The sequence below is a fragment of the Agelaius tricolor genome, unplaced genomic scaffold (assembly GCF_023055355.1).
Source record: "Agelaius tricolor isolate 1412-34295 unplaced genomic scaffold, bAgeTri1.0.p SCAF_55, whole genome shotgun sequence".
NCBI classification, from domain to species: Eukaryota; Metazoa; Chordata; class Aves; order Passeriformes; family Icteridae; genus Agelaius; species Agelaius tricolor.
The window spans coordinates 1618589-1642501 of NW_027269315.1; the positions used below are offsets into that span (position 1 = coordinate 1618589).

Consider the following 23913-nt stretch of genomic DNA (forward strand, 5'->3'; position numbering starts at 1 on the left):
CAGGGTACCCCCAAACCCCACAGGGCACCCCCAAACATCCCAGGGTACCCCCAAACATCCCCGGGCAAGCAAACACCACCCAGGGCACCCTCAAACATCCCAGGGCACCCCAAACACCCCCAGGGCATCGCCAAACATCCCCCAGGGCACCCCCAAACCCCACAGGGTACCCAAAACACCCCCCGGGCACCCCCAAACCCCACAGGGCACCCCAAATACCCCTCAGGGTACCCCAAACACCCCAGGGCATCTCCAACATCCCCCAGGGTACCCCCAAACACCCCCCAGGGCACCCCAAAGACACCAAGGCACCCCAAACATCCCTCAGGGCACCCCAAATACCCCCCAGGGCAACCCCAAGCACCCCCAACAACCCCAGGGCACCCCAAACATCCCAGGGCATCTCCAACACCCCCCAGGGCACCCCAAAGACACCAAAGCACCCCAAACATCCCTCAGGGCACCCCAAACACCCCCCAGGGCACCTCCCAACACCCCAGGGCACCCCAAACACCCCAGGGCAACCCCAAACCCCACAGGGCACCCCCAAAGACACCAAAGCACCCCACACATCCCTCAGGGCACCACAAACACCCCCCAGGGCACCTTAAACACCCCAGGCCACCCCATGCACCCCAAACACCCCCCAAGGAACCCCAAATAACCCCCAGGGCACCCCAAACACCCCAGGGAACCCCAAACACCCCTCAGGGCACCCCTAAACACCTCAAACACCCCCAAATCCCCGACTCATCACACAACACAGGGACACCGAGCACCCACCTCCATCACTTTATTGTGGGGGTGAATGCACAGAATGGAACCTCTGTCCCCCCCAAAACCCCACGGGGCCACATCATCCCCCCAGGACCACCAGGGTGTGGCAGAGACCCCAAAAATTTGGTGATTTCCCTCCTGTGGCAGCTCCATCCCTATGGAGGACGGGAGGGTCTGGATGGGGTTTCTGGGGGTTTTGGGGTTTCTGGGGCTGCAGAATCAGCAGAGCTGGAGCTGCAGCTCCTCCTGGCACTGGAGAAGGACTTGAGACCACCCCAGGTCCCACGGTGGGGGTCCCCCAGAATTTGGTGATTTCTGTCCCCCAGAATTTGGTGATTTCCCTCCCCAGCTCCATCCCCACAGAGGACGGGAGGGTCTGGATGGGGTTTCTGGGGTTTCTGTGGTTGCAGAATCAGCAGGGCTGGAGCTGCAGCTCCTCCTGGCACTGGAGCAGCTCTCCAGCCCCCCCAGTCTCACACTGAGGGTCCCACACCGGGCTCAGCCCACAGCTCCCGGCTCCAGGCTCCCGTTGGCTCCTCGGGCTGGGCTGGATGAGGTCGCTCCCTGTGGCTGCTGCTCCTGGGGCTGCAGAGGGAAGGTGACACTGCTGGGACAGCACAGGGACATGGCAGGGGGTGCTGGGACACAGCCTGGGGGGGACAGTGTCACTCCCACACGAATTGGGAACTCCATGGGCTGGGAGCACCAACAGACCGGGAGGGATTTTGCTCTGGGCTCCTGCTTGAAACCAACAGCTACAGCAAAACTGAGGGTCTTCAGTCGGAGCCTGAGATGTGGGTCCCCCCTCCCTCAACCCAAAATTTGGCTTTCACACCATGACAGGACAGTGGGTGACATCACCTGTCCCTGTGGGGACACCCAAAGAAGCCCCAAGTTCCAGCCAGGATGAGAGGAACAAATTTCAGTCAATAAATTTCAGTCATCCCAGTGAAAATTTAAAAATCAAGGAAGAAAGGAGAACCCCTGGGCTGTGGCCACCCCACCCCAAAACCTGGCCTTCATCCCAGGAACCATGACAGGACAGTGGGTGACATCACCCGTCCCTGTGGGGACACCCCAAAGAAGCCCCAAGTTCCAGCCAGGATGCCAAGAACAAATTTCAGTCAATAAATTTCAGTCATCCCAGTGAAAATTAAGACTGTAAGGAAGGAGAACCCCTGGGATGGGAAACAACTCCCCTAAAACCCCCCCAGCTGGGATTAAGAGGTTTCAAGAGCATCCCAGACATCCCCAGTGTCCCAGACACCTCCAGGACAAGGGTGGCACCCACAGAGCCACCCCAGGGGCTGCCACCACCAGCCTGGCCCTCCTAATGCCACCCAGACCGTGGGCACACCCAGGCTCTGGAGCTGCTGTGTGGGAGGAAGAGGAGGGAAGAGAAAACCCCGTGCCAGGGTGGGGGGATCAGTCCCACCTGGCCATACCTGGGCAGGAGCCTCGGCTGGAGGCATGAGGGGCGTGGAGGAGCTGCCCCTGTCGGGCTCCTCCAGGGCCAGGATGTCGATGGGAGCCTCGGCCACGTCCCTCAGGGCTGGGTCCAGGGTCACAGAAGGGTCAAAGAGCAGAGGGGAAGGGGGGCACTGCATCCCATCACCCACCACGTCCAGGTCCTGGCAGGGAAAAGAGATCATCAGGAGGGGGGGGGGGGGCTGAGGGGGCTCTGGAGCAGCAGGAAAGGGAGGAGAAAGGCAGGGAGGAGGAGGAGGAGGAGAGGGCACCATGCCAGGGGGACCCCCAGGCAGGAACACAGCCCAGGAACCCCCTTCCTCCTCCTCCTCCTCCTCCTGGAATGCCATGATCCCGGCTGGCACTGCTGAGGACAAGGGCTGGGACACACCAGCTGGAGGCCAGCGTGATGTGCTGTCCCCAATGTGTCCCCCCAGCACCTGGAATGGCTTTGACAGGGTCCAATCACACCTTTCTGAGGACCCCCAGAGCCATCCCTGCTCTCCTGGATGTCACACACACTGCTGGGGACACACAGAGCTATCCAGGGTGTCACACACATTCATGGGGACACCCAGAGCCATCCAGGGTGTCACACACACTGCTGGGGACACCCAGAGCCATCCAGGGTGTCACACACATTCCTGGGGACACACAGAGCAATCCAGGATGTCACACACACTGCTGGGGACACACAGAGCTATCCAGGGTGTCACACACATTCATGGGGACACCCAGAGCTATCCAGGGTGTCACACACACTGCTGGGGACACACAGAGCCATCGAGGGTGTCACACACATTCCTGGGGACACACAGAGCAATCCAGGGTGTCACACACACTCATGGGGACACCCAGAGCTATCCAGGGTGTCACACACACTCATGGGGACACCCAGAGCTATCCAGGGTGTCACACACACTCATGGGGACACCCAGAGCCATCCAGGGTGTCACACACACTCATGGGGACACACAGAGCCATCCAGGGTGTCACACACACTGCTGGGGACACACAGAGCTATCCAGGGTGTCACACACATTCATGGGGACACCCAGAGCTATCCAGGGTGTCACACACACTCATGGGGACACCCAGAGCTATCCAGGGTGTCACACACACATTCATGGGGACACCTGGAATATCCCCACCCTCTCCTGGATGTCACACACACTCCTGGGGACACCCAGAGCTATCCAGGGTGTCACACACACTGGAGGGGACACACAGAGCCATCCCTGCTCTCCTGGATGTCACACACACTCCTGGGGACACCCAGAGCAATCCAGGGTGTCACACACATTCATGGGGACACCTGGAACATCCCCAGCCTCCTCAGGATGTCACACACACTCCTGGGGACACCTGGAACATCCCCAGCCTCTCCCAGGATGTCACACCTCCTGTGTTTGCTCTGACAGCACAGATGGGGATGGACAGGCTCTGGGCACTGCTCCATCTGCCCTCCCTGACAAGGGCAGAGGCTGGGATTCAGCAGAGGCTGGGATTTGGGAGAAGCTGAGATTTGGGAGAGGTTGGGATATGGGAGAAGCTGGGATTCAGGAGAAGTTGAGATTCAGGAGAAGTTGAGATTTGGGAGAAAGTGGGATTCAGGAGAGGCTGGGATTCAGAAGATGCTGGGATTCAGAAGATGCTGGGATTCAGGAGAGGCTGGGATTCAGGAGAGGTTGAGATTCAGCAGAGGCTGGGATTTGGGAGAAGCTGGAATTTGGGTGAGGCTGGGATTCAGGAGAGGCTGAGATTTGGAAGAGGCTGGGATTCAGGAGAGGTTGAGATTCAGGAGAAGCTGGGATTCAGCAGAGGCTGGGATTTGGGAAAGGCTGGGATTCAGAAGCTGGGATTCAGGAGAGGTTGAGATTCAGGAGAAGCTAGGATTCAGCAGAGGCTGGGATTTGGAAGAGGCTGGGATTTGGGAGAAGCTGGGATTCAGGAGAGGCTGGGATTCAGGAGAGGCTGGGATTTAGAGAAGCTGGGATTCAGGAGAGGTTGAGATTCAGCAGAGGCTGGGATTTGGGAGAAGCTGGGATTTGGGTGAGGCTGGGACTCAGTAGATGCTGGGATTCAGGAGAGGCTGGGACTCAGTAGATGCTGGGATTCAGAGAAGCTGGGACTCAGTAGATGCTGGGATTCAGAGAAGCTGGGACTCAGCAGATGCTGGGATTTGTCCTGGCTCCAGAGGGGCTTTGACACAAGGGTGACGTTCCTGTGACTTGGGAGTGGCGCCTCCCCAGCCTGGCACCATGTGAGACACAACACAGCTGCCCCCAGCAGCTCCCATGAATCTGCAGAGCTCCAGAGGGAGCTCAGAACCCTCTCCAAGCTCAGGATGAGGGAAAAGAGTCCTGGTTTACCTTTCTAACCCCAAAAATCACCTCCTGTTTGCACAGAAAGGAGCTGGGATCTGATCTGAGCCCTCCCCCAGCCTGGCCCAGCTCCTGCTGCTGGAATTCCCTTCTCCATCACCAAACTCCAAAGGAGATCCAAGGTTTGCCTCCAACAGCAACCTCAGGAGCACCCAAACACTGAGGGGACACTGCCAGGAGCAGCTCCCCTGGATCCTGCTGCTCTGCTTTGGCCTCAGTGCATTCCTGAGGCTCTGAGCTGTGTTGCTTTCAATGCACGATGATGCCACAATAATCTGGGGATTAAAATCTTCATCTTTTCCTATTGCCAGAGAAAATGGGGGTGGGGTGGGATAAAATCCTCTTTTAAAGAGGTCCCTGCTCTTAAAGAGCACAGCCATTCCAAAGGAGCAGCCACCAACTCTGGAATAGCTCCCAAACTTTCCACATTTCTGCATTTTCAGACTCTCAGGATGCTTTAGAATGTAAAAATCATCCATGGACAGGGACATGGACACCTTGCACTATCCCAGGTGGCTCCAAGCCCTGTCCAACCTGGTCTTACACAATTCCAGGGATCCAGGGGCAGCCACATCTTCTCTGGAAAATCCATTCCAGGGCCTCCCTAGGGAGAAATCTGGGGAGATCTTCACAGGGAGAAATTTGTTCAAAATATCCCATCCAACCCTGCCTCTGGCACTGGAAACCATTCCCCCTTATCCTGGCACTCCATCCTTTGTCCCAAATCCCTCAAAATATCCCATCCAACCCTGCCTCTGGCACTGGAAACCATTCCCCCTCATCCTGGCACTCCATCCTTTGTCCCAAATCCCTCTCCAGGTACAAGGGGCCCTAAGATGCCCCTGGATCCTCCTTCTCTCCAGCTTGGACATCCCCAGCCTGGCTCCAGAGCTCTTCCAGCCCTTGGCCTCACTCCAGCAGCTCCTCCTGTGCTCAGAACCCCAGCCCTGGATGCAGCATCCCAGGTGGGCTCTCAGGTGGAAGTGGAGGAAAGGTTTGGGAAGAAAAGGCTGCAAGAAGTGAATGGGGGTTGAAAAAGAGGAAGGGGTGGGAAAAAAAGGATGGGGATGAGAAGGAGAGAAAGAGGAATGGAAGAGGAGGAAAGGGTTGGAAGAAGAGAATGGAGGTTGAAAAAGAGGAAGGGGTGGGAAGAAAAGGATGGGGATGAGAAGGAGAGAAAGAGGGATGGAAGAGGAGGAAGGGATGGGAAGAAAAGGTTGGAATAAGTGAATTGGAGTTGAAAAACGAGGAAGAGGCTGGAAGAAAAGGATGGGGATGAGAAGGAGAGAAAGAGAAATGGAAGAGGAGAAAAGGGTTGGAAGAAAAGGCTGGAAGAAGTGAATGGGGACTGAAAAAGAGGAAGGGGTGGAAAGAAGAGAAAGAGATGGGAAGAGGTTGAAAAAGAGGAAGGGGTTGGAAGAAAAGGATGGGGATCAGAAGAGGACAAAGAGAAATGGAAGAGGAGGAAGGGATGGGAAGAAAAGGTTGGAACAAGTGAATGGAGGCTGAAAAAGAGGAAGGGGTGAAAAGAAGAGAAAAGAGATTGAAAAAGAGGAAGAGGTTGGACCAAAAGGATGGGGATCAGAGAGAAATGGAAGAGGAGGAGGGGATGGGAAGGAAAGGTTGGAAGAAGTGAATTGGGATTGAAAAAGAGGAAGGGGTTGGACCAAAAAGACAGGGATCAGAGAGAAATGGAAGAGGAGGAAGGGATGGGAAGGAAAGGTTGGAATAAGTGAATTGGAGTTGAAAAAAAGGAAGGGGTGGGCAGAAAAGGATGGGGATCAGAAGGGGAGAAAGAGAAATGGAAGAGGAGGAAGGGATGGGAAGAAAAGGTTAGAAGAAGTGAATGAAGAAGTGAATTGGGGTTGAAAAAAAGGAAGAGGTTGGACCAAAAGGACGGGGATCAGAGAGAAATGGAAGAGGAGGAAGGGATGGGAAGGAAAGGTTGGAGAAGAGAATGGAGGTTGAAAAAGAGGAAGGGGTGGGAAGGATGGGGATCAGAAATGGAGAAAGAGAAATGGAAGAGGAGGAAGGGGTGGGAAGGAAAGGCTGGAAGAGCCTCCCCTCCCATGCCCAGGTGGGAGCTGGAGCACTCCCAGCTTTGGCACTCACGTCACTGAACTCCAGGGGCAGGCTCTCGCTGGGCTGCAGCTCAGCTGCACTCAGGTACAGCTCGGTGGGGGCTGCCCCCAGCTCCTGGGGCACGGCCAGCACCTGCTCTGGCACGTACATCTGGGGGGGCAGCCGCAGGTGCAGCGGGCAGCAGGGCTCCTCCGACAGGCTCACGGGCACGGGCTTGTTGCAGGGCACTTCCTCAGAGCCCTGGCAAGGCTTGAAAAGGGTCTGGTTGGTGTCCTGGCAGATATCTGGGAAGAGGAGGTCAAGGAAAGCAGCAGGGGTACAGAGAATGCCATAATGGGGTCATCCCATATTGGGGAATTCTTAATCTCACATTGGGGAATCCTTAATCCCATATTGGGGAATCCTTAATCCCATATGTGCGGGTCATCCCTGAGCTGGGGAATCCTTGATCCCATACTGGGGAATCCTTAATCCCATATTGGGGGTGATCCCATATTGCTGGTCATCCTTGCGCTGGGGGATCCCTGATCCCATATTGGGGAATCCAGAGGGATAAACACTGACAAATGCTCCCCATTCCCCCACCAATGGTGTTAAACCCAGCCCCATTTCTCCCAGATCAGGACTGCAGAGGCCAGAGCTGCACCACGATGGAAAACTGGGACAAGAGCCACAACCCCCCCTGTGTGGGGGCTGGGAGATGGGGCTGGATCCCTGGGAGCACTGAGACTCTCAGCTGGATGGCACAAAGGGCCAGGAGTAACTTTTGTTTGCAGCCATGCACGGGAAATGATCCCATATTGGGGAATCCCTGATCCCATATAGGGAATCCCTGATCCCATATTGGGGAATCCCTGATCCCATATTGGGGGTCATCCCCAAGCTGGGAGATCCTTGATCCCATATTGGGGGTGATCCCTAAACTGGGGCATCCTTGATCCCATATTGGGGGTCATCCTTGCACTGGGTAATTTTTGATCCCATATTGGGGAATCCTTAATCCCATATTTGGGGTCATCCCTGAGCTGAGGAATCCTTGATCCCATATTGGGGGTGATCCCTAAAGTGAGGAATCCTTAATCCCATATTGGGGGTGATCCCTAAACTGAGGAATCCTTGATCCCATATTGGGGGTCATCCTTGTACTGGGTAATTTTTGATCCCATATTGGGGGTCATCATTGTGCTGGGGAATTTTTGATCCCATATTGGGGGATCCAGAGGGATAAACACTGAGAAATGCCCCCAATTCCCCCACCAATGGTGTTAAACCCAGCCCCACTTCTCCCAGATCAGGACTGCAGAGGCCAGAGCTGCACCACGATGGAAAACTGGGACAAGAGCCACAACCCCCCCTGTGTGGGGGCTGGGAGATGGGGCTGGATCCCTGGGAGCACTGAGACTCTCAGCTGGATGGCACAAAGGGCCAGGAGTAACTTTTGTTTGCAGCCATGCACGGGAAATGCTCAGCTCCAGCCCATGGCAGGAGATCCCAGCACACACAAGGCCTTTCCCACAGCCAGCGTTTTAGTTCTGCTATTTCCATCCTCCCACTGCATTTTCTTTCCCAGTGGAAAACCTGTTCCTGCCAGAGGTGTAAATGGGATTTCCTGCCTTTAATCCCAAACAGAAACTCTGCTTCAATTGCATCACACTTGCAGAGTGATCCAGAGGCACAGGAGCTACAGATCAGAACCCAGCCTGCTCTGAACCCAGCACCTCCCAACCCCTTCTTCCTCTTCCCACACCCATCCTCTTCTTCCAAGCCCTATTCTGACCCCATCCTCCTCTTCCAACTCCATCCTTTTCCTCCTCTTTCAATCTCTTTTCTCTTGTTTTCACCCCTTCCTCTTTTTTCAACCCCAATTTACTTCTTCCAACCTTTTCTTCCCATCCTTTCCTCCTCTTCTATTTCTCTTTCTCCTTTTCTGATCCCCATCCATTCTTCCCATCCCTTCCACCTCTTCCATCCTTTTCTCCTTTTCTGATCCCCATCCTTTTCTTTTCACCCCTTCCTCTTTTTCAACCCCAATTCACTTCTTCCAACCTTTTCTTCCTAACCCTTTCCTCCTCTTCCATTTCTCTTTCTCTCCTTTTCTGATCCCCATTTCTGATCCCTTTTCTTCCCATCCTTTCCTCCTCTTTCCTCCTTTTCTCCTTTTCTGATCCCCATCCATTCTTCCCACCCCTTCCTCCTCTCCCATCCTTTCTCTCCTTTTCTGATCCCCATTTCTGATCCCTTTTCTTCCCATCCCTTCCTCTTCTTCCATTTCTCTTTGTCCTTTTCTGATCCCCATCCATTCTTCCCAGCCCTTCCTCCTCTTCCATCCTTTCTCTCCTTTTCTGATCCCCATTTCTGATCCCTTTTCTTCCAACCCCTTCCTCCTCTTCCTCCCACCTTTCTCCTCTTCCATCCCCTTCCAACCAGGATCATCCCAACTGCAATTTCACCAGTGTGGGAGAGGGGAAAAAAATTCCAAATCCACATAAAACTGGGCAAAGACACCAAATTTAAGCCAGTTTCTTAAAGCTGGCAAGGTTTGAGATTCACCCCTCCCTACTGCAAGGATTTCTCAGGAATTCACTTCCTGCCAGGCTGTGGAGAGCCAGAATCTGGGCTGGCAGCAAAGTCAGAGCCCAGCCCAAGAGAAAAGGACCTGGGACACCCAAGGGAAGATGTGGTGAGGGAACAGGGAGTGGAGAAATCAGATTTTCATCTCCTGGAGCAAACTCCCAGCTCCAGCACTGACTTTAGTGGTAGCCAAAAGCACAGATTGCCAAGAGGACAAAAATCCCAAGCTCCATCTGGAAGCTCCCAGCCTTCCCCCATCCCTTTAGTGCCCTGGCACAAACAATCCAGCTCCTGGAAGCAAACAGAGCCCCAGAAGCTCCAGAAAAGCCACAGATGTTATCAGATGTTATCAGCTGCCCCAGGAAAAGCTTGTTTGTGTCACTGAGAGCCAGAGCCAGCTCTTCCCTCCCTCCCAAGAGCACCAGCTGCCAACAGCAGCTTCTCTGGCTGTTTTATGGGATTTCTCCTGGTTTTATTTTGAGGTCTGTGGTGGTTAAAGAGAAACAAAGGCAGCTTCCAGCTCCTGCTCCTTGCACAGGGCTGGGGGAGTAGGAGAACTCCAGGGAAAAACAAAACAAACCACAAGGGTTCTCAAAAATCCAGAATTTCCCAAGAAATCTGAAAGCTCCTCAAGACCCAAGAGGTGCCAAAAACCCAGGAGCTCCCACAAATCCAGCAATTCCCACAAACCCAGAGTTCCCAAAGACTCAGGAACTCTGATAACCCCAAGAGCTCACACAAACCCAGCACCTCCCACAAATCCCTGAGCTGGGGAATCCTGGATCCCATATTGGGGGATCCTTGATCCCATATTGGGGGATCCTTGATGCCATACTGGGAGTTATCCATGAGATGGGGAATCCTTAATTTCATATATGGGGTCATCCCATATTGGGGGATCCCTGATCCCATACTGGGAGTGACCCCTGACATGGGGGATCCCTGATCCCATATTTGGGGGTCATCCCTGAGCTGGGGAATCCTTGATTTCATATTTGGGGTCATCCCATATTGGGGAATCCTTGATCCCCATATTGGGGCTCTGCTCCCAAGGAAAGCACAAGAGGGAAGAGCCTCAAGCTTTGTCAGGGGAGGTTCAGGAATTTCTGAATTCATCAGGAGGAATTTCTGAATTCATCAGGAGGAATTTCTGAATTCATCAGGAGGAATTTCTGAATTCATCAGGAGGAATTTCTGAATTCATCAGGAATTTCTGAATTCATCAGGAGGAATTTCTGAATTCATCAGGAATTTCTGAATTCATCAGGAGGAATTTCTGAATTCATCAGGGATTTCTGAATTATCAGGAATTTCTGAATTTATCAGGGATTTTTGAATTCATCAGGAGGATTTTCTGAATTCATCAGGAGGAATTTCTGAATTCATCAGGAGGATTTTCTGAATTCATCAGGGATTTCTGAATTAATCAGGAGGATTTTCTAAATTCATCAGGGATTTCTGAATTAATCAGGAGGAATTTCTGAATTCATCAGGAGGAATTTCTGAGCTCATCAGGAATTTCTGAATTCATCAGAGATTTCTGAATTTATCAGGAGGAATTTCTGAATTCATCAGGGGGATTTCTGAATTCATCAGGAGGAATTTCTGAATTCATCAGGAGGAATTTCTGAATTCATCAGGAGGAATCTCTTCCATGGAAAGGAAGGTCTGCCATTAGAAGAGCTGCTCGAGGAGGTGGAATCCCCATGCCTGGAGGGGATCCATGCACATCCCTCCAGCTCAGGCCTGCCTGGATTCTCTGTTTCCAGGTGAAATTCCCACCTTTGGGCTGTTTGGATGCTCTGGACCCAGGAGACCACGACAGGAGCAGCCCTGGGACCAGCCCTTTGTTGCTCCCACACGAATTGGCAGATCCATGGCATGGGAGCACCAACAGACAGGGAGACATTTCCTCTGGGCTCCTGCTTGAAACCAACGGCTACAGCAAACCGAGGGCCTTGATTCAGGGCCAGGGAGGGAGAAAAGAGGCACAACCAGGGGGAAAACTGCTGGGAAACACTCAGGGAGAGCTTGGGATCAAAGGATACGCGTGAGGCAGTGGCGGGTCAGCGGCAGGGATGGGTTGGAGCATCGGACGTCGTCCACAAAGGCCAAGCAGCGCTGGCTGGAGCGGGTGGTGTGAGCCTGAAATCATGGAATGCTTTGGGTTGGGAGAGATCTTAAGGCTCCTGTTTTCCCATAGGCAAGGACACTTTCCACTGTCCCACACTGCTCTATGTCATATCCAACCTGGTCTTGAGCACTTCCAGGGATGGGGCAGCAACAGCTGCTCTGAGAGGGCCTCCCCACCCTCACAGGGAGGAATTTGTTCCCAATATCTCATCTAAACTTCTCAACCATTTCCTCTTGTCCTGTCACTGGATGTCTATTTAAAACTGCCACTCCCTTTTTTTATTGAGCCTCTTTTAGGCACTGGAATGGACTCACTCAGACCCAGGAGCTCCCATAAACCCAGGAGCTCCCAAAAACCTGAGAGCCTTGACAAACCCATGAGCTTCCATAACCTGTGAGCTCCAACAGACCCAGGAGCTCCCAAAAACCTGAGAGCCTTGACAAACCCACAAGCTTCCATAACCTGTGAGCTCCAACAGACCCAGGCGCTCCCAAAAACCTGAGAGCCTTGACAAACCCATGAGCTTCCATAACCCGTGAGCTTCCATAAACCCAGGAGCTCCCAAAAACCTGAGAGCCCTGACAAACCCATGAGCTTCCATAACCCATGAGCTCCAAAAACTTGAGAGCCCTGACAAACCCATGAGCTTCCATAACCTGTGAGCTCCTACAGACCCAAGAGCCCCTAAAATCCTCAAGCCTCCAAATACCCTGATCCCTTTTTCTCCAGGATGAGCCCCCCCAGCTCCCTCATCTCCTCAGGAGTTTTCCAGACCCTTCTTGTGCTCCAGTCCCTTTCCCTTCTCTGGACTTGACCCTCAAAATCTTTGTTGCTGTGAGAAGCCCAAAACTGACCCCAGCATTCAAGGTGTGGACACCAAGAGCTCCCACAGACCTGAGAGCTCCTGCAGACACAGGAGATACCACAGAGCCAGAAACTCCCACAAACCTCAACATCCCCAGGAGCTTCTCCAAACCCAGGAGCTCCCTCAACAACCCCAGGAGCTTCTCCAAACCCAAGAGCTCCCTCAACAACCCCAGGAGCTCCCACAACAACCCCAGGAGCGTCTCCAAACCCAGGAGGGTGGCTGCTAGGGCTGTCCTTGCAGGAAGGACAGGAGCTACCACAGATCCAGAAGCTTCCACAAACCTCAACAACTCCAGGAGCTTCTCCAAACCCAAGAGCTCCCACAACAACCCCAGGAGCTTCTCCAAACCCTAGAGTTCCTACAACAACCCCAGGAGCTTCTCCAAACCCAAAAGCTCCCACAGATCCAGAAGCTTCTCCAGGAGCTTCTCCAAACCCAAAAGCTCCCACAACAACCCCAGGAGCTCCTACAACATCCCCAGGAGTTCCCACAAACCCAAGAGCGCCCTCAACAACTCCAGGAGCTTCTCCAAACCCAAGAGCTCCCTCAACAACCCCAGGAGCTCCCACAACAACCCCAGGAGCTCCTACACACCCAAGAGCTCCCACAACATCCCCAGGAGCTCCTACAACAACCCCAGGAGCTTCTCCAAACCCAAGAGCTCCTAAAACAACCCCAGAAGCTCCTACAAACCCAAGAGCTCCTAAAACAACCCCAGAAGCTTCTCCAAACCCAGGAGCTCCTACAACCCCAAGAACTCCCACAACAACCCCAAGAGCTCCTAAAACAACCTCAGGAGCTCCTACAAACCCAAGAGCTCCCACAACAAACCCAAGAGCTCCTACACACCCAAGAGCTCCCACAACAACCCCAGGAGCTTCTCCAACCCCAGGAGCTCCTACACACCCAAGAGCTTCCACAACATCTCCAGAAGCTCCCACAACAACCCCAGGAGCTTCTCCAAACCCAAGAGCTCCCACAACAACCCCAGGAGCTCCCACAACATCCCCAGGAGCTCCCAACCCCAGGAGCTCCCACAACAACCCCAGGAGCTCCCACAACAACCCCAGGAGCTCCTACAAACCCAGGAGCTCCTACAACAACCCCAGAAGCTCCTACAAACCCAAGAGCTCCCACAACATCCCCAGGAGCTCCTACCAACCCAGGAGGGCGGCAGCCTTGCAGGAAGGGCATTACATGAGGCAATCTGCCAGAGTGTGGGGTCACTCCCAGAAGGACAGGAGAGGACAGACCCCTCCAGGATGTCCCCACGGACCTGCTGGGCCGCGCCGTCGGTGGCCAGGACGCGGCGCTCGCGGAGCTGCCGGTGCAGCAGAGCCTCCACCCCGTAGCGCTGCCGGTAACGCCGCAGGCACTTGAGCCTCTTCAGGTTCTCCCTCTCCTTGGCCATCAGCCCCTCTGGCCCTGTCAGGAGGCTGCTCCCTGCAGGAATAAAGGAAGAGTCAGGAACCTGCCTGGATTTTTGGGCTTTGAGGGCTCCATCCACAGCACCAGCTTTGGGTGACGCCTGGCGGTGCAGGGTGTGTCCCAAAATTCATCCTGACCTCTCCTGAAACACCAGGAACCCACAGAGTATTTTTAAAACCTCCTTTGAAAATAATTCAAGCCGCTCCTGTGCATTGTGATTTCAGCAGAATAGAAACTTGTCAAATTCCAGGTCACTCCTGTGTGAGTTCTGGAAGCTTCCTGCCAGCATTCCTGGTGTAATTACAGGGCAACGCTCAGGATCTGCTTTTCTCTGCCTCGTTTGCTAAAAAGAGTTCTGCAAAATTGGTATGTACCAAACTCCTGGTTATTTTTACTTGAGCCTGAGCTGAATTATGGCGTTTTCCAGGAGGAGCTATTAAAGGATGATGCTGGAAAAAGAGTCCTTTGCTCTGCAATACTTGGGATCAGTTACACAACTCGGTTTTGCCTCTGTTGAACTGGGAATTCCTGCTTTCAAAAGCATGCTCTGCACAGAGAGAATGCCAGCAGAGGCAGAGGGAAAGCTGCTAAGGAGGAATAAGCCAGTACAGCAGCACTGGTGTTACTGGAATCAGCTCCTATCCACACACCAAGGGCCTTATGGATGAATATTTTTTTTGTTCGTAAAAGGAAAAAACAGGAAATCCCAGTACAAAATAAGCACTTTTGTCTCAGAATTAATATTATAGCTCATTTCCTGCCCACGCTGCAAGCTCTGAAGAGCAAAGAAATGCACAAGCTTTGGAACTGCAGTGATAGGGATCTCTGGGCACAGGACCAGCACAGAACCATGGAATCACTCAGGCTGGAAGAGCTCTCCAGGATCAGAGTCCAACCTGTGACTGATCCCTGCCTTGCCAACCAGATCAGAGCACTGAGGGCAATGTCCAGCTGATCACTGAACGCCTCCCTGGGCATTTCCAGTGCCTGACCACCTTTTCCATACAGAAATCCTCTTGATGCCCACCCCAAACCTCCCCTGGCACAGTTTGAGGCCATTTCCTTTTGTCTCATTGTTCTGTGGGAGCAGATATATTACACTATAATATATCTATAATACTATATATTATATATCTATTATATACTATATCTATTATATACTATAATATTATAGTATTATAGTAAAGCATATAATATACTATATACTCTATAAATACTATATGTATACTATATATACACATACACCATAATATTCTATACTACTATGATATTCTATATACTATATATACACTATATATACTATATATATTGCACTATACTATAATTATACTATAATTATGTATGTAGAGGGTTATACTATAGTATATAGTATAACTATACTATATATATACATATACTATAATATTCTATACTATATACTATATTTTATATATACATATACTATTATATTCTATGCTATATATATGGTACTATATATACTATTTATATACTATATATTATACTATAATTGTACTATTATATATGTATAGGGTTATACTATATATAGTATAGTATATATAGTATATACATATACTATGATATCCTATACTATATATAGTCTATATACTATATATATGGTACTATATATGCTATATATATACTATATAAAAATTATACTATACTATAATTATACTATAATTATATCTGTATAGGGTTATACTATATATATAGTATATACTATAATTAGTATACCATATAATATTCTGTACTATATATATTCTATATACTATATATAGTACTATATATACTATATATACACTACATTATACTACACTATATATATTCTATACTATATTACATTACATCTAAACTATATATTCTATACTATATATTCTATACTATATATACTATATATTCTATACTATATTACATTACTATATATTCTATACTATATTACATTACTATATATTCTATACTATATTACATTACATCTAAACTATATATTCTATATATTCTATATTATATATTCTATACTATATATTCTATACTATATCACATTACATCTAAACGAAGGAGGAATGATGAGGAGGACTCCATGGATATCATTGATACCTGACCCCCACCTGGCTGTCCTCTCCTGTCAGGGAGTTACAGAGTGAGATGGTCCCACCTGAGCCTCCTTTTCTCCAGGCTCATCCCCTCCCCAGCTCTCCAGACCATTTTCCTTGTGCTCCAGCCACTTCCCCATCTCCTCAACAAAACACTGAGTGTGGAACCCTGCCCTCACCCTGCTCTGAAATCTGCCTCTAAAAGGCCCAAACCCTCCATTTTTAGCAGATTTCTGTGCCCACCCTCAGGCAGGAGGTCCAGGCTCACCGATGGCCTCGTGCTCTCCCTTTCTGCTGTGCAGGAACCGGCGTTTCTTCTCCTTCAGGAGGTGCTGGAGCCGCTTGAACTGGTCGATGTAGAGGGACTGGAGGCGGATCAGCTTCTCCCTCATGATCAGAGCCACTTCCTCGGCTGTGTACACACCAGCATGCCTGGAAAACCCAGGGAAATAGGGTCTGTTTGGGGGGTTCCTGGAGACTGATCCCCCCAAAGGGTGTGGGGACCCCTCAGGGTTGATCCCTGAAAGGTCCGGGGTCCCCGTGGGTTTTTTCTGCTGAAGAGTCTGAGGGTTCTTCATAGAAGAGTCCCCAAAGGGTGTGGGAGTCCCTTAGGGTTGATCCCTGAAGGGTCTGGGGACCCCGTGGGTTTTTTCTGCTGAAAAGTCCAAGGATCCTTCAGGGACGAACCCCCAATGGGTGTGGGAGTCCCTCAGGGCTGATCCCTGAAGGGTCTGGGGATCCCATGGGTTTTTTCTGCTGAAGAGTCTGAGGGTTCTTCATAGAAGAGTCCCCAAAGGGTGTGAGAGTCCCTTAGGGTTGATCCCTGAAGGATCAGGATTTTTTCAGAAGGGTCTGGGGACCCCGTGGATTTTTTCTGCTGAAGAGTCTGGGGGTCTCTCAGGGATGAGCCCTCAAAGGATGTGGGGATCCCTCAGGGCTGATCCCTGAAGGGTCTGGGGATCCCATGAGTTTTTTCTGAAGATTCTGGCTTCCAGGCTGAGCCCCCCCAAAATATAAATTTAACTGCTCCCCCAACCTACTTGAGGGGATCCTCCTGGTCGCTGTCGATGCTGTCAGCTTCACTGTCAGGGTCCCCACGCCACGTCTGCTCCACGGTGACAGGGTCCTGCTCGCAGTCACTCCAGCTGTCCTCGTCTGCAAGACACAGCAGCAGAGTGACAGGACACTGTCCCACACCCCAGCATGGCCAGGGACATCCTGGAGCTCAGTCCCATCCCAGCTTGGCCAGGGACACCCTGGAGCTCGGCCCCATGGAGCTGAGCAGGCTCTGCCTCATGTCAAGAGCGAATTCTCCACCTCAAAACTCTGAGAGAGGGACATGGAGCAGGAAACAACAGGAAACCTCCCAGTTTGGAACAACCAAAATTCCAAAACACACTGGGAATGATGCTTCAGCCCTCCCAGGAACTACAGAATTCCAGAACACACTGGGAATGATGCTTCAGCCCTCCCAGGAACTACAGAATTCCAGAACACACTGGGAATGATGCTTCAGCTCTCCCAGGAACTACAGAATTCCAGACCACACTGGGAATGATGCTTTAGCTCTCCCAGGAACCACAGAATTCCAGAACACAGTGGGAACAATGCTTCAGCTCTCCCAGGAACCACAGAATTCCAGAACACACTGGGAACAATGCTTCAGCCCTCCCAGGAACCAGGGAATTCCAGACCACACTGGGAATGATGCTTAGGCTCTCCCAGGAACCACAGAATTCCAGTCAGCATTAGGGGCTCTTTGGGATCAGTTTTGGGTTAAAAGTGAAAATAATCTAGGTATCAAAAGGGGATCAGTTCTTTGGGATTGGTTCTTGGGTTAAAACTGAAAATAATCTAGGTGTCAGTTCTTAATTGGATAGTTTAGCCTTAAAAGACCTTGTAACAAGAGATTGTTGACCATTTTGTGCCTTGCTGCTGAACTCACAGTAGTGAGGCTGTTTTACAAATACAAATAATAATATTGATAACTGATAACAAATAATAAACACTTGAGTCCAAACATGAATTACTGTCTCAAGTTCCTTCAATCCAGACCCAGAAAAACCAACGACTGGTACCCCCACAGGATTTGAAAAAAATAAAAGGCTAAAATCTCAAGGCAAAGGGCTCAGTGCTCACCCAGGATGCGGCTGGCCTCGCTGCGGCTGCTCTCGGCGCTCGGGATGCCCAGCTCTGCCCGGGCATAGGAGCTCAGCTGGCACAGGAGGGTCTCACCCACGGGCCCGGGGTTGGATTTCTTCACCTGAGCCTGCAGTGCCAGCGCGTTGCGCCGGGCGTGCTCCGCGCAGAACGAGGTGCTGTGGGACAAAGCAGGGCTCAGCACTGTGGAGGAATTTGGGTAGGAAGAAGGTAAAAGCTCATCTGAGCCTCTCCCTCCTCCTCCCCAGCCTGACCCTGCTTGGTGTCCCAGCTCCTGCTGCTGGAATCCCTCCTCCATCACCAAACACTACAGCTGTGCTGAGGAGGAGGAATGATGAGGAGCACTCCATCGATATCAGAAGGCTAATTAATTATATTATTACACTATATATTATACTATATTATACTATATGCTATATATGCTATATATAGTATATATACATATACTATAATATTCTATACTATATACTATATATACACTATATATATAATGCATATATATACAAATATACTATAATATTCTATACTTTATATAAAGTACTATCTGTACTATATATACACACTATATATATTATACTATACTATAATTATACTATATATATTATATATAGGGTTATACTATATATCATATACTATATATGTAGTATATACTATATATAGTATACTATAAGATTTTATACTATATTACATTACATCTAAACAAAGGAGGAGTGATGAGGAGGACTCCATCAATATCAGAAGGCTATTTAATTACTTTATTATACTATAATATTATAGTATATACTATATACTATATTATATTATAATGCACTATACTATATGCAGTATATACTATATATAATATATATACATATACTATAATATTCTATACTATATACACTATATATATTACACTATACTATACTACAATTATAATATATACATAGGATTATACTATATATAGTATATACTATATATAGTATACTATATTATACACTATATACTATATATACAATATATATATACATACTTTATAATATTCTATATACTATATATAGTACTATATATAGTAAATATATACTACATATATATTATACTATACTATGATTATACTATATATAGTATAGTTCATACAGTATATTCTATACTATAACCATACTATATATATTAGACATATAGGTTTATACTATATATAGGATACTATATACATAGTATACTAAATATAGTATATACTATACTATGATTATACTATATATTTTATATATAGGGTTATACTGTACATAGTATACTATATATATTATACTATATACATAGAATATAATATAAAAAGTATACTATGTATAGTATATACTATATATATAGTATATAGTATACATAGTATACTATATATTATGTATAGTATATACATATATATACACATATATATGTAGATACCATATATAATATATATAGTATGCTATATATAATATACTATGTATATATATAGTATATATATTCTATACTATATTCCATTACATCTAAACTGAATCTGCCAAGCACTCAACCCTGCACACAACATTCTGCAACTCGTGACTGTCACCACACACACACACTTGGCCCTGATAGGCCAGGGAAACAAAACACCATCACTTTGGGTAAACAATCTCCATATTGCATTCTACTTTTGCACAAACACAGGCACAGCAAGTGATAAGAATTGTTTCTCCTTCCTCTGAGGTTCAGAGAACGTGAATGCCAGAAATATTCTTGGGAAGAATTATGCCTTGCTTTTCTCTGTGAAGAGAAATGTGGCTGCAAAACACCAACGCACAACCAAGGTTTGCCTCCAACAGCAGAGCTCAGCAACCTCAGGAGCACCCAAACACTGAGGGGACACTGCCAGGAGCAGCTCCCCTGGATCCTGCTGCTCTGCTTTGGCCTCAATGCATTCCCGAGGCTCTGAGCTGTGCTGCTTTCAATGCACGATGATGCCACAATAATCTGGGGATTAAAATCTTCATCTTTTCCTATTGCCAGAGAAAATGGGGATGGGGTGGAAATCTTCTTTTTAAGAGGCCTCTAAAGGCATTTAAATGAGCACAGCCATTCCAAAGGAGCAGCCACCAGCCCAGGAATAGCTCCTAAACTTTCCACATTCCTGCATTTTCAGACTTCCAGGATGCTTTGCATTTGGAATGTCAAAACCATCCAGTTCCACCCCTGCCATGGGCAGGAACCCCTTCCACTATCCCAGGTGGCTCCAAGCCCTGTCCAACCTGGCCTTGGACATTTCCAGGGATCCAGGGGCAGCCCCAGCTTCTCTGGAAAATTCATTTCAGGGCCTCCCCAGCCTCACAGGGAGCAATTTGTTCCAAATATCCCACCTAGGCCTGCCCTCTGGCAGTGGGAAGCCATTCCCTCTTGTCCTGGCACTCCACCCCTTGTAAACAGTCTCTCCATCTGTCCTGCAGCTCTTTCAGCACTTTAAAGCCACAACTGGGTCACCTCTGAGCTTCTCTTCTCCAGAAGAATTTAAATTCTCTCAGCATTTCCTTCTAAAAGAGCTGATCCATGCTCATCTCTGGACTCATTCCAACTGCTCCATGTTTTTCCCTGGGCTGGGGGTTCAGGAAAAGCTTCCTGAGCTCTGGAGGCAGCTCTGGATGCAGGGTTTCACCTGAGCAGGGCAGAAGGGCAGGGAACAAGCCCTGGCACTTGGAATCTCTCACAGGGAGCTGCCTGCAGTCCAGCCTGGGAATGCTGAGAGCCACCCATCCCTGTGGGAACATCACCTCTAGCACCAGCAGCAGGGAGTAAAAAGCTTTTGGTTAAAGCCAGGGAGGTGAGTGAGTTTTTGAGCTCTTCTGCTTCCAAATGTTCTCACTGGACTCTGCCTTCCCCACATTTTATGGCCACATCCCAGTAAATCCTGGAAGCAATGCTCCTGTCAGGAATCTGTGCTCTATCATCCATAACTGTTCCACCCCTTGAGCATTTTAAAGGCCTAAGGGAAGCAGCAGCACAACCAGGCCAAAGCTCCAGAGGGATCTGAGTGGCTGCTCTGGGGATTATCCCCTGGCACAGGATGTGCTGGGATGAGGGAGGAACAGCACACACAGATCCCAGTGCAGGGCCTGGAGCACTGCAGCCACCTTCTGCTGGGTCAGGGCACAGCCCACAGTCCCCAAATAACTCCATGGAGTCTTTCTCCAGCTTAGAAACATTTTGGAAAAAGGGAGACGCTTCTCAGAGGTAACCAAAATGCAGCAGCTGAAAGAGAAGAATCATGGAATATCCTGAAAGGGACCCATCAAGATCATCAAGTTCAACTCCTGGCCTTAACAGGACATCCCAAAATCCCACCATGTTCCTGGGTGCATTATCCAAACACTCCTTGGGCTCTGGCAGGGCTGTGAATGTCACCACTGCCCTGAGGAGCTGCTCAACTGGAGGAAGAACCTTTTCCCAAAATCCAGTCTAAATCTCTCCTGACACAGCTCCAGCCATTCCTTCAAAAGGGAAGACAAAGAATAAAACCTCCCCCTGTTTTAATTCCAGTTTGGAACTGGAAAACCAAGAGGAAGAGCCACTCACCCATCCTTCTTCTCAGGTTTGGGAGCAGCATTGGGACAACGCTTCCCATTCTTTGTGGACACGTAGCTGCACTGTTTGAAGGGAGCATTCCTGTCCTCGAGGATGTGCTTGATGCAGAATTCCTGCCCTTCCAGGCGGGGCTGGGAGCAGGGCCGGGGGCTGAAGGAGCAGGCCAGGGGCTCCTGAGGCCGAGGCACCGGGGTCAGGCGGCCCCGGCTGGTCGGCAACACGTGAATGCGGATCCTGTTCATGCCCACGCTGCAGAGCAAGGGAAGGGAGGGGAATAAAACGCTGATACAATGAAAAGTAGCAGCGGGAAAGAATTTGAATCAAAGTCTGACCCCTTCAGCAGAAGATGAGGCTGCTCCTATGGAGGTAATTGCCAATAATGCTCGAGGGAGCTTTTATCCCTGCAGGAATGCGGGGGGGATCCTCTTCTCCCAGTGCACCCCCAGAGCATCTCCTGGGTGCTCCCAGTGCCCATCGCTGCCTCTGTCCCGATGTCTCCCGGTGACTCGTCCTGCCCCGCAGCCTGTGTCCGTGCACGGCTCCGTACCGGGGCATCCCCGGTGCCCATCCAGCCCCAACCACGCTCTATATCCCGGTCTATTCCCGCCTCTGTACCGGTATCCCCCAGTGCACATCCCGGTCTACCCCTGGGTTTATCCCGGTGCCAACCCTAATCTATCTTCGCCTCTATCCCGGTGCCCATCCTGATCTATCCCGGTCTCTATCCCGGTCCATCCCAGCCTCTCTCCCGGTGCCCATCCTGACCTATCCCGATACATCCCGGTCCATCCCAGCCTCCCTCCCGGTACCCATCCTGATCTATCCCGGTCCATCCTAGCCTCTATCCCGGTACATCCCGGTCTCTATTCCAGCCTCTCTCCCGGTGCCCATCCTGATCTATCCCGGTCTCTATCCCAGCCTCTCTCCCGGTGCCCATCCTGATCTATCCAGGTCTCTATCCCGGTCCATCCCAGCCTCTCTCCGGGTGCCCATCCTGATCTATTCCGGTCCATCCCATCCTCTCTCCTGGTGCCCATCCTGATCTATCCCGGTCTCTATTCCAGTCTCTCTCCCGGTGCCCATCCTGATCTATCCCGGTCTCTATCCCAGCCTCTCTCCCGGTGCCCATCCTGATCTATCCCGGTCTCTATCCCGGTCCATCCCAGCCTCTCTCCCGGTGCCCATCCTGATCTATCCCGGTCTCTATCCCAGCCTCTCTCCCGGTGCCCATCCTGATCTATCCCGGTCTCTATCCCGGTCCATCCCAGCCTCTCTCCCGGTGCCCATCCTGATCTATCCCGGTCTCTATCCCAGCCTCTCTCCCGGTGCCTGTCCCGGTCCGTCCCGCCGCTCTCCCGCCCGCGCACGTGCTCTGCCGCCCCGCTCCCGCGCATGCGCGCTCCCGCCGCCCAGGCGCCGCCATTTTGTCCGCGGGCGGCGGGCGTGAGGGGCAACCCTGAGGGGCGCCCAGGAAGCGCTACCGGAGGGGAGAGGGAGAGGAAACCCGTCCTCGGGACGGTACACGACAGACAAGCCCTGGGGAAGAACTCAGGGGCCGCGCTGAGGGGCACACCGGGCCCCATTGTGAGCAGGAGGCGCCGCCGCCATCTTACCTCTCTGCCGCCGCGGCCTCCGCGCTGCCGCGCCGTGCGCCCGCCCCGCCTCCTCACTGGCCCGCCCGCTCACCAATCAGCGGCGAGCACAGGGGCGTTCTCGATTGTGATTGGCTCAGCTCGTAGTCACTCAGGGACAGAGTGACCACGCCTTCCTATGGTCACGTGAGGGCGGCGCGGCGGGAACGCGACACGTGGGGGCGGCGGGAGCGGGGCGGGGGGCCCGGGACAGGACCGGGGTGGATCCCGGGGCAGGACACCGGGGGAGAGGGGAGTCCCGGGCCAGGACACCAGGGCGGGGATCCCGGGACAGGAGAGAGGGGGTCCCGGGCCAGGACACCAGGTTGGGGGTCCCGGAACAGGATTGGGGCAGATGCCGGAGGACAGGGGGGTCCCGGGACACGACACCGGGGCAGGGGTCCCGGGAAAGAACCGGAGCGGATCCTGGGCCAGGACACCGGGGGAGAGGGGATCCCGGGACAGAATACCGTGGTGGGGGTCACGAGATAGGATCGGGGCAGATCCCGAGCCAGGGGTCCCGGGACACGACACCGGGGCGGATCCCGGGCCAGGACACCGGGAGGGGGTAGTCCCGAGCCAGGACACCGAGGGGATTCCCGTGCTAGGCCACCGAGGCGGGGGTCCTGGGACAGGACACTGGGTGGGTTCTGGGACCAGGACACAGGCCCAAAACCGGGGTAGAGAGGGGGAACGAGCTGGGACCCGGTGTGTTTTGGCTCCGGGTCAGGAGATGCTCGTGGCAGGCCCAGCTCGGTCCCAG

At 51.2% G+C, this 23913-nt stretch overlaps 1 protein-coding gene, 2 long non-coding RNA genes and 2 other non-coding genes across 11 annotated transcripts; 2 read left to right on the plus strand and 3 right to left on the minus strand.

The window, feature by feature from the left end:
* Nucleotides 1-776: 776 nt before the first annotated feature.
* Nucleotides 777-23200, minus strand: KANSL2 (KAT8 regulatory NSL complex subunit 2). 3 transcript variants are annotated; one of them, XM_071456072.1, is made up of 10 exons: nt 21852-23111; nt 21511-21768; nt 17938-18116; nt 16839-16953; nt 16067-16230; nt 13560-13726; nt 11330-11426; nt 6741-6994; nt 2223-2408; nt 777-1362 (listed from the first exon to the last, which is right to left on the minus strand). In XM_071456072.1, exons 2-10 carry the CDS (start codon nt 21759-21761, stop codon nt 1276-1278), a joined length of 1500 nt encoding a protein of 499 aa, XP_071312173.1. In that variant the 5' UTR covers nt 21762-21768; nt 21852-23111; the 3' UTR covers nt 777-1275. The 3 variants fall into 3 exon arrangements, with proteins under 3 accessions (XP_071312173.1, XP_071312172.1, XP_071312171.1); XM_071456071.1 differs by lacking the exon at nt 21852-23111 and adding an exon at nt 23133-23200 and having other exon boundaries at nt 777-2408; XM_071456070.1 differs by having other exon boundaries at nt 777-2408; nt 21852-23115.
* On the minus strand, nt 1438-1567 carry LOC139604858 (small nucleolar RNA SNORA2/SNORA34 family). Its single transcript, XR_011684125.1, has one exon. It is a non-coding gene; the product is annotated as a small nucleolar RNA SNORA2/SNORA34 family (small nucleolar RNA).
* LOC139604851 (uncharacterized) lies at nt 3784-4523 on the plus strand. Of its 5 annotated transcripts, none has more exons than XR_011684119.1 (3): nt 3784-3931; nt 4185-4296; nt 4414-4523. It is a non-coding gene; the product is annotated as an uncharacterized lncRNA (long non-coding RNA). The 5 variants fall into 5 exon arrangements; XR_011684115.1 differs by lacking the exon at nt 3784-3931 and adding an exon at nt 3990-4115 and having other exon boundaries at nt 4201-4296; XR_011684116.1 differs by lacking the exon at nt 3784-3931 and adding an exon at nt 3990-4115 and having other exon boundaries at nt 4201-4296; nt 4398-4507.
* LOC139604844 (uncharacterized) lies at nt 5445-6782 on the plus strand. Its single transcript, XR_011684109.1, has 4 exons — nt 5445-5657; nt 5755-6250; nt 6461-6572; nt 6677-6782. It is a non-coding gene; the product is annotated as an uncharacterized lncRNA (long non-coding RNA).
* Nucleotides 11127-11254, minus strand: LOC139604857 (small nucleolar RNA SNORA2/SNORA34 family). The gene has a single exon (XR_011684124.1). It is a non-coding gene; the product is annotated as a small nucleolar RNA SNORA2/SNORA34 family (small nucleolar RNA).
* Nucleotides 23201-23913: the final 713 nt, after the last annotated feature.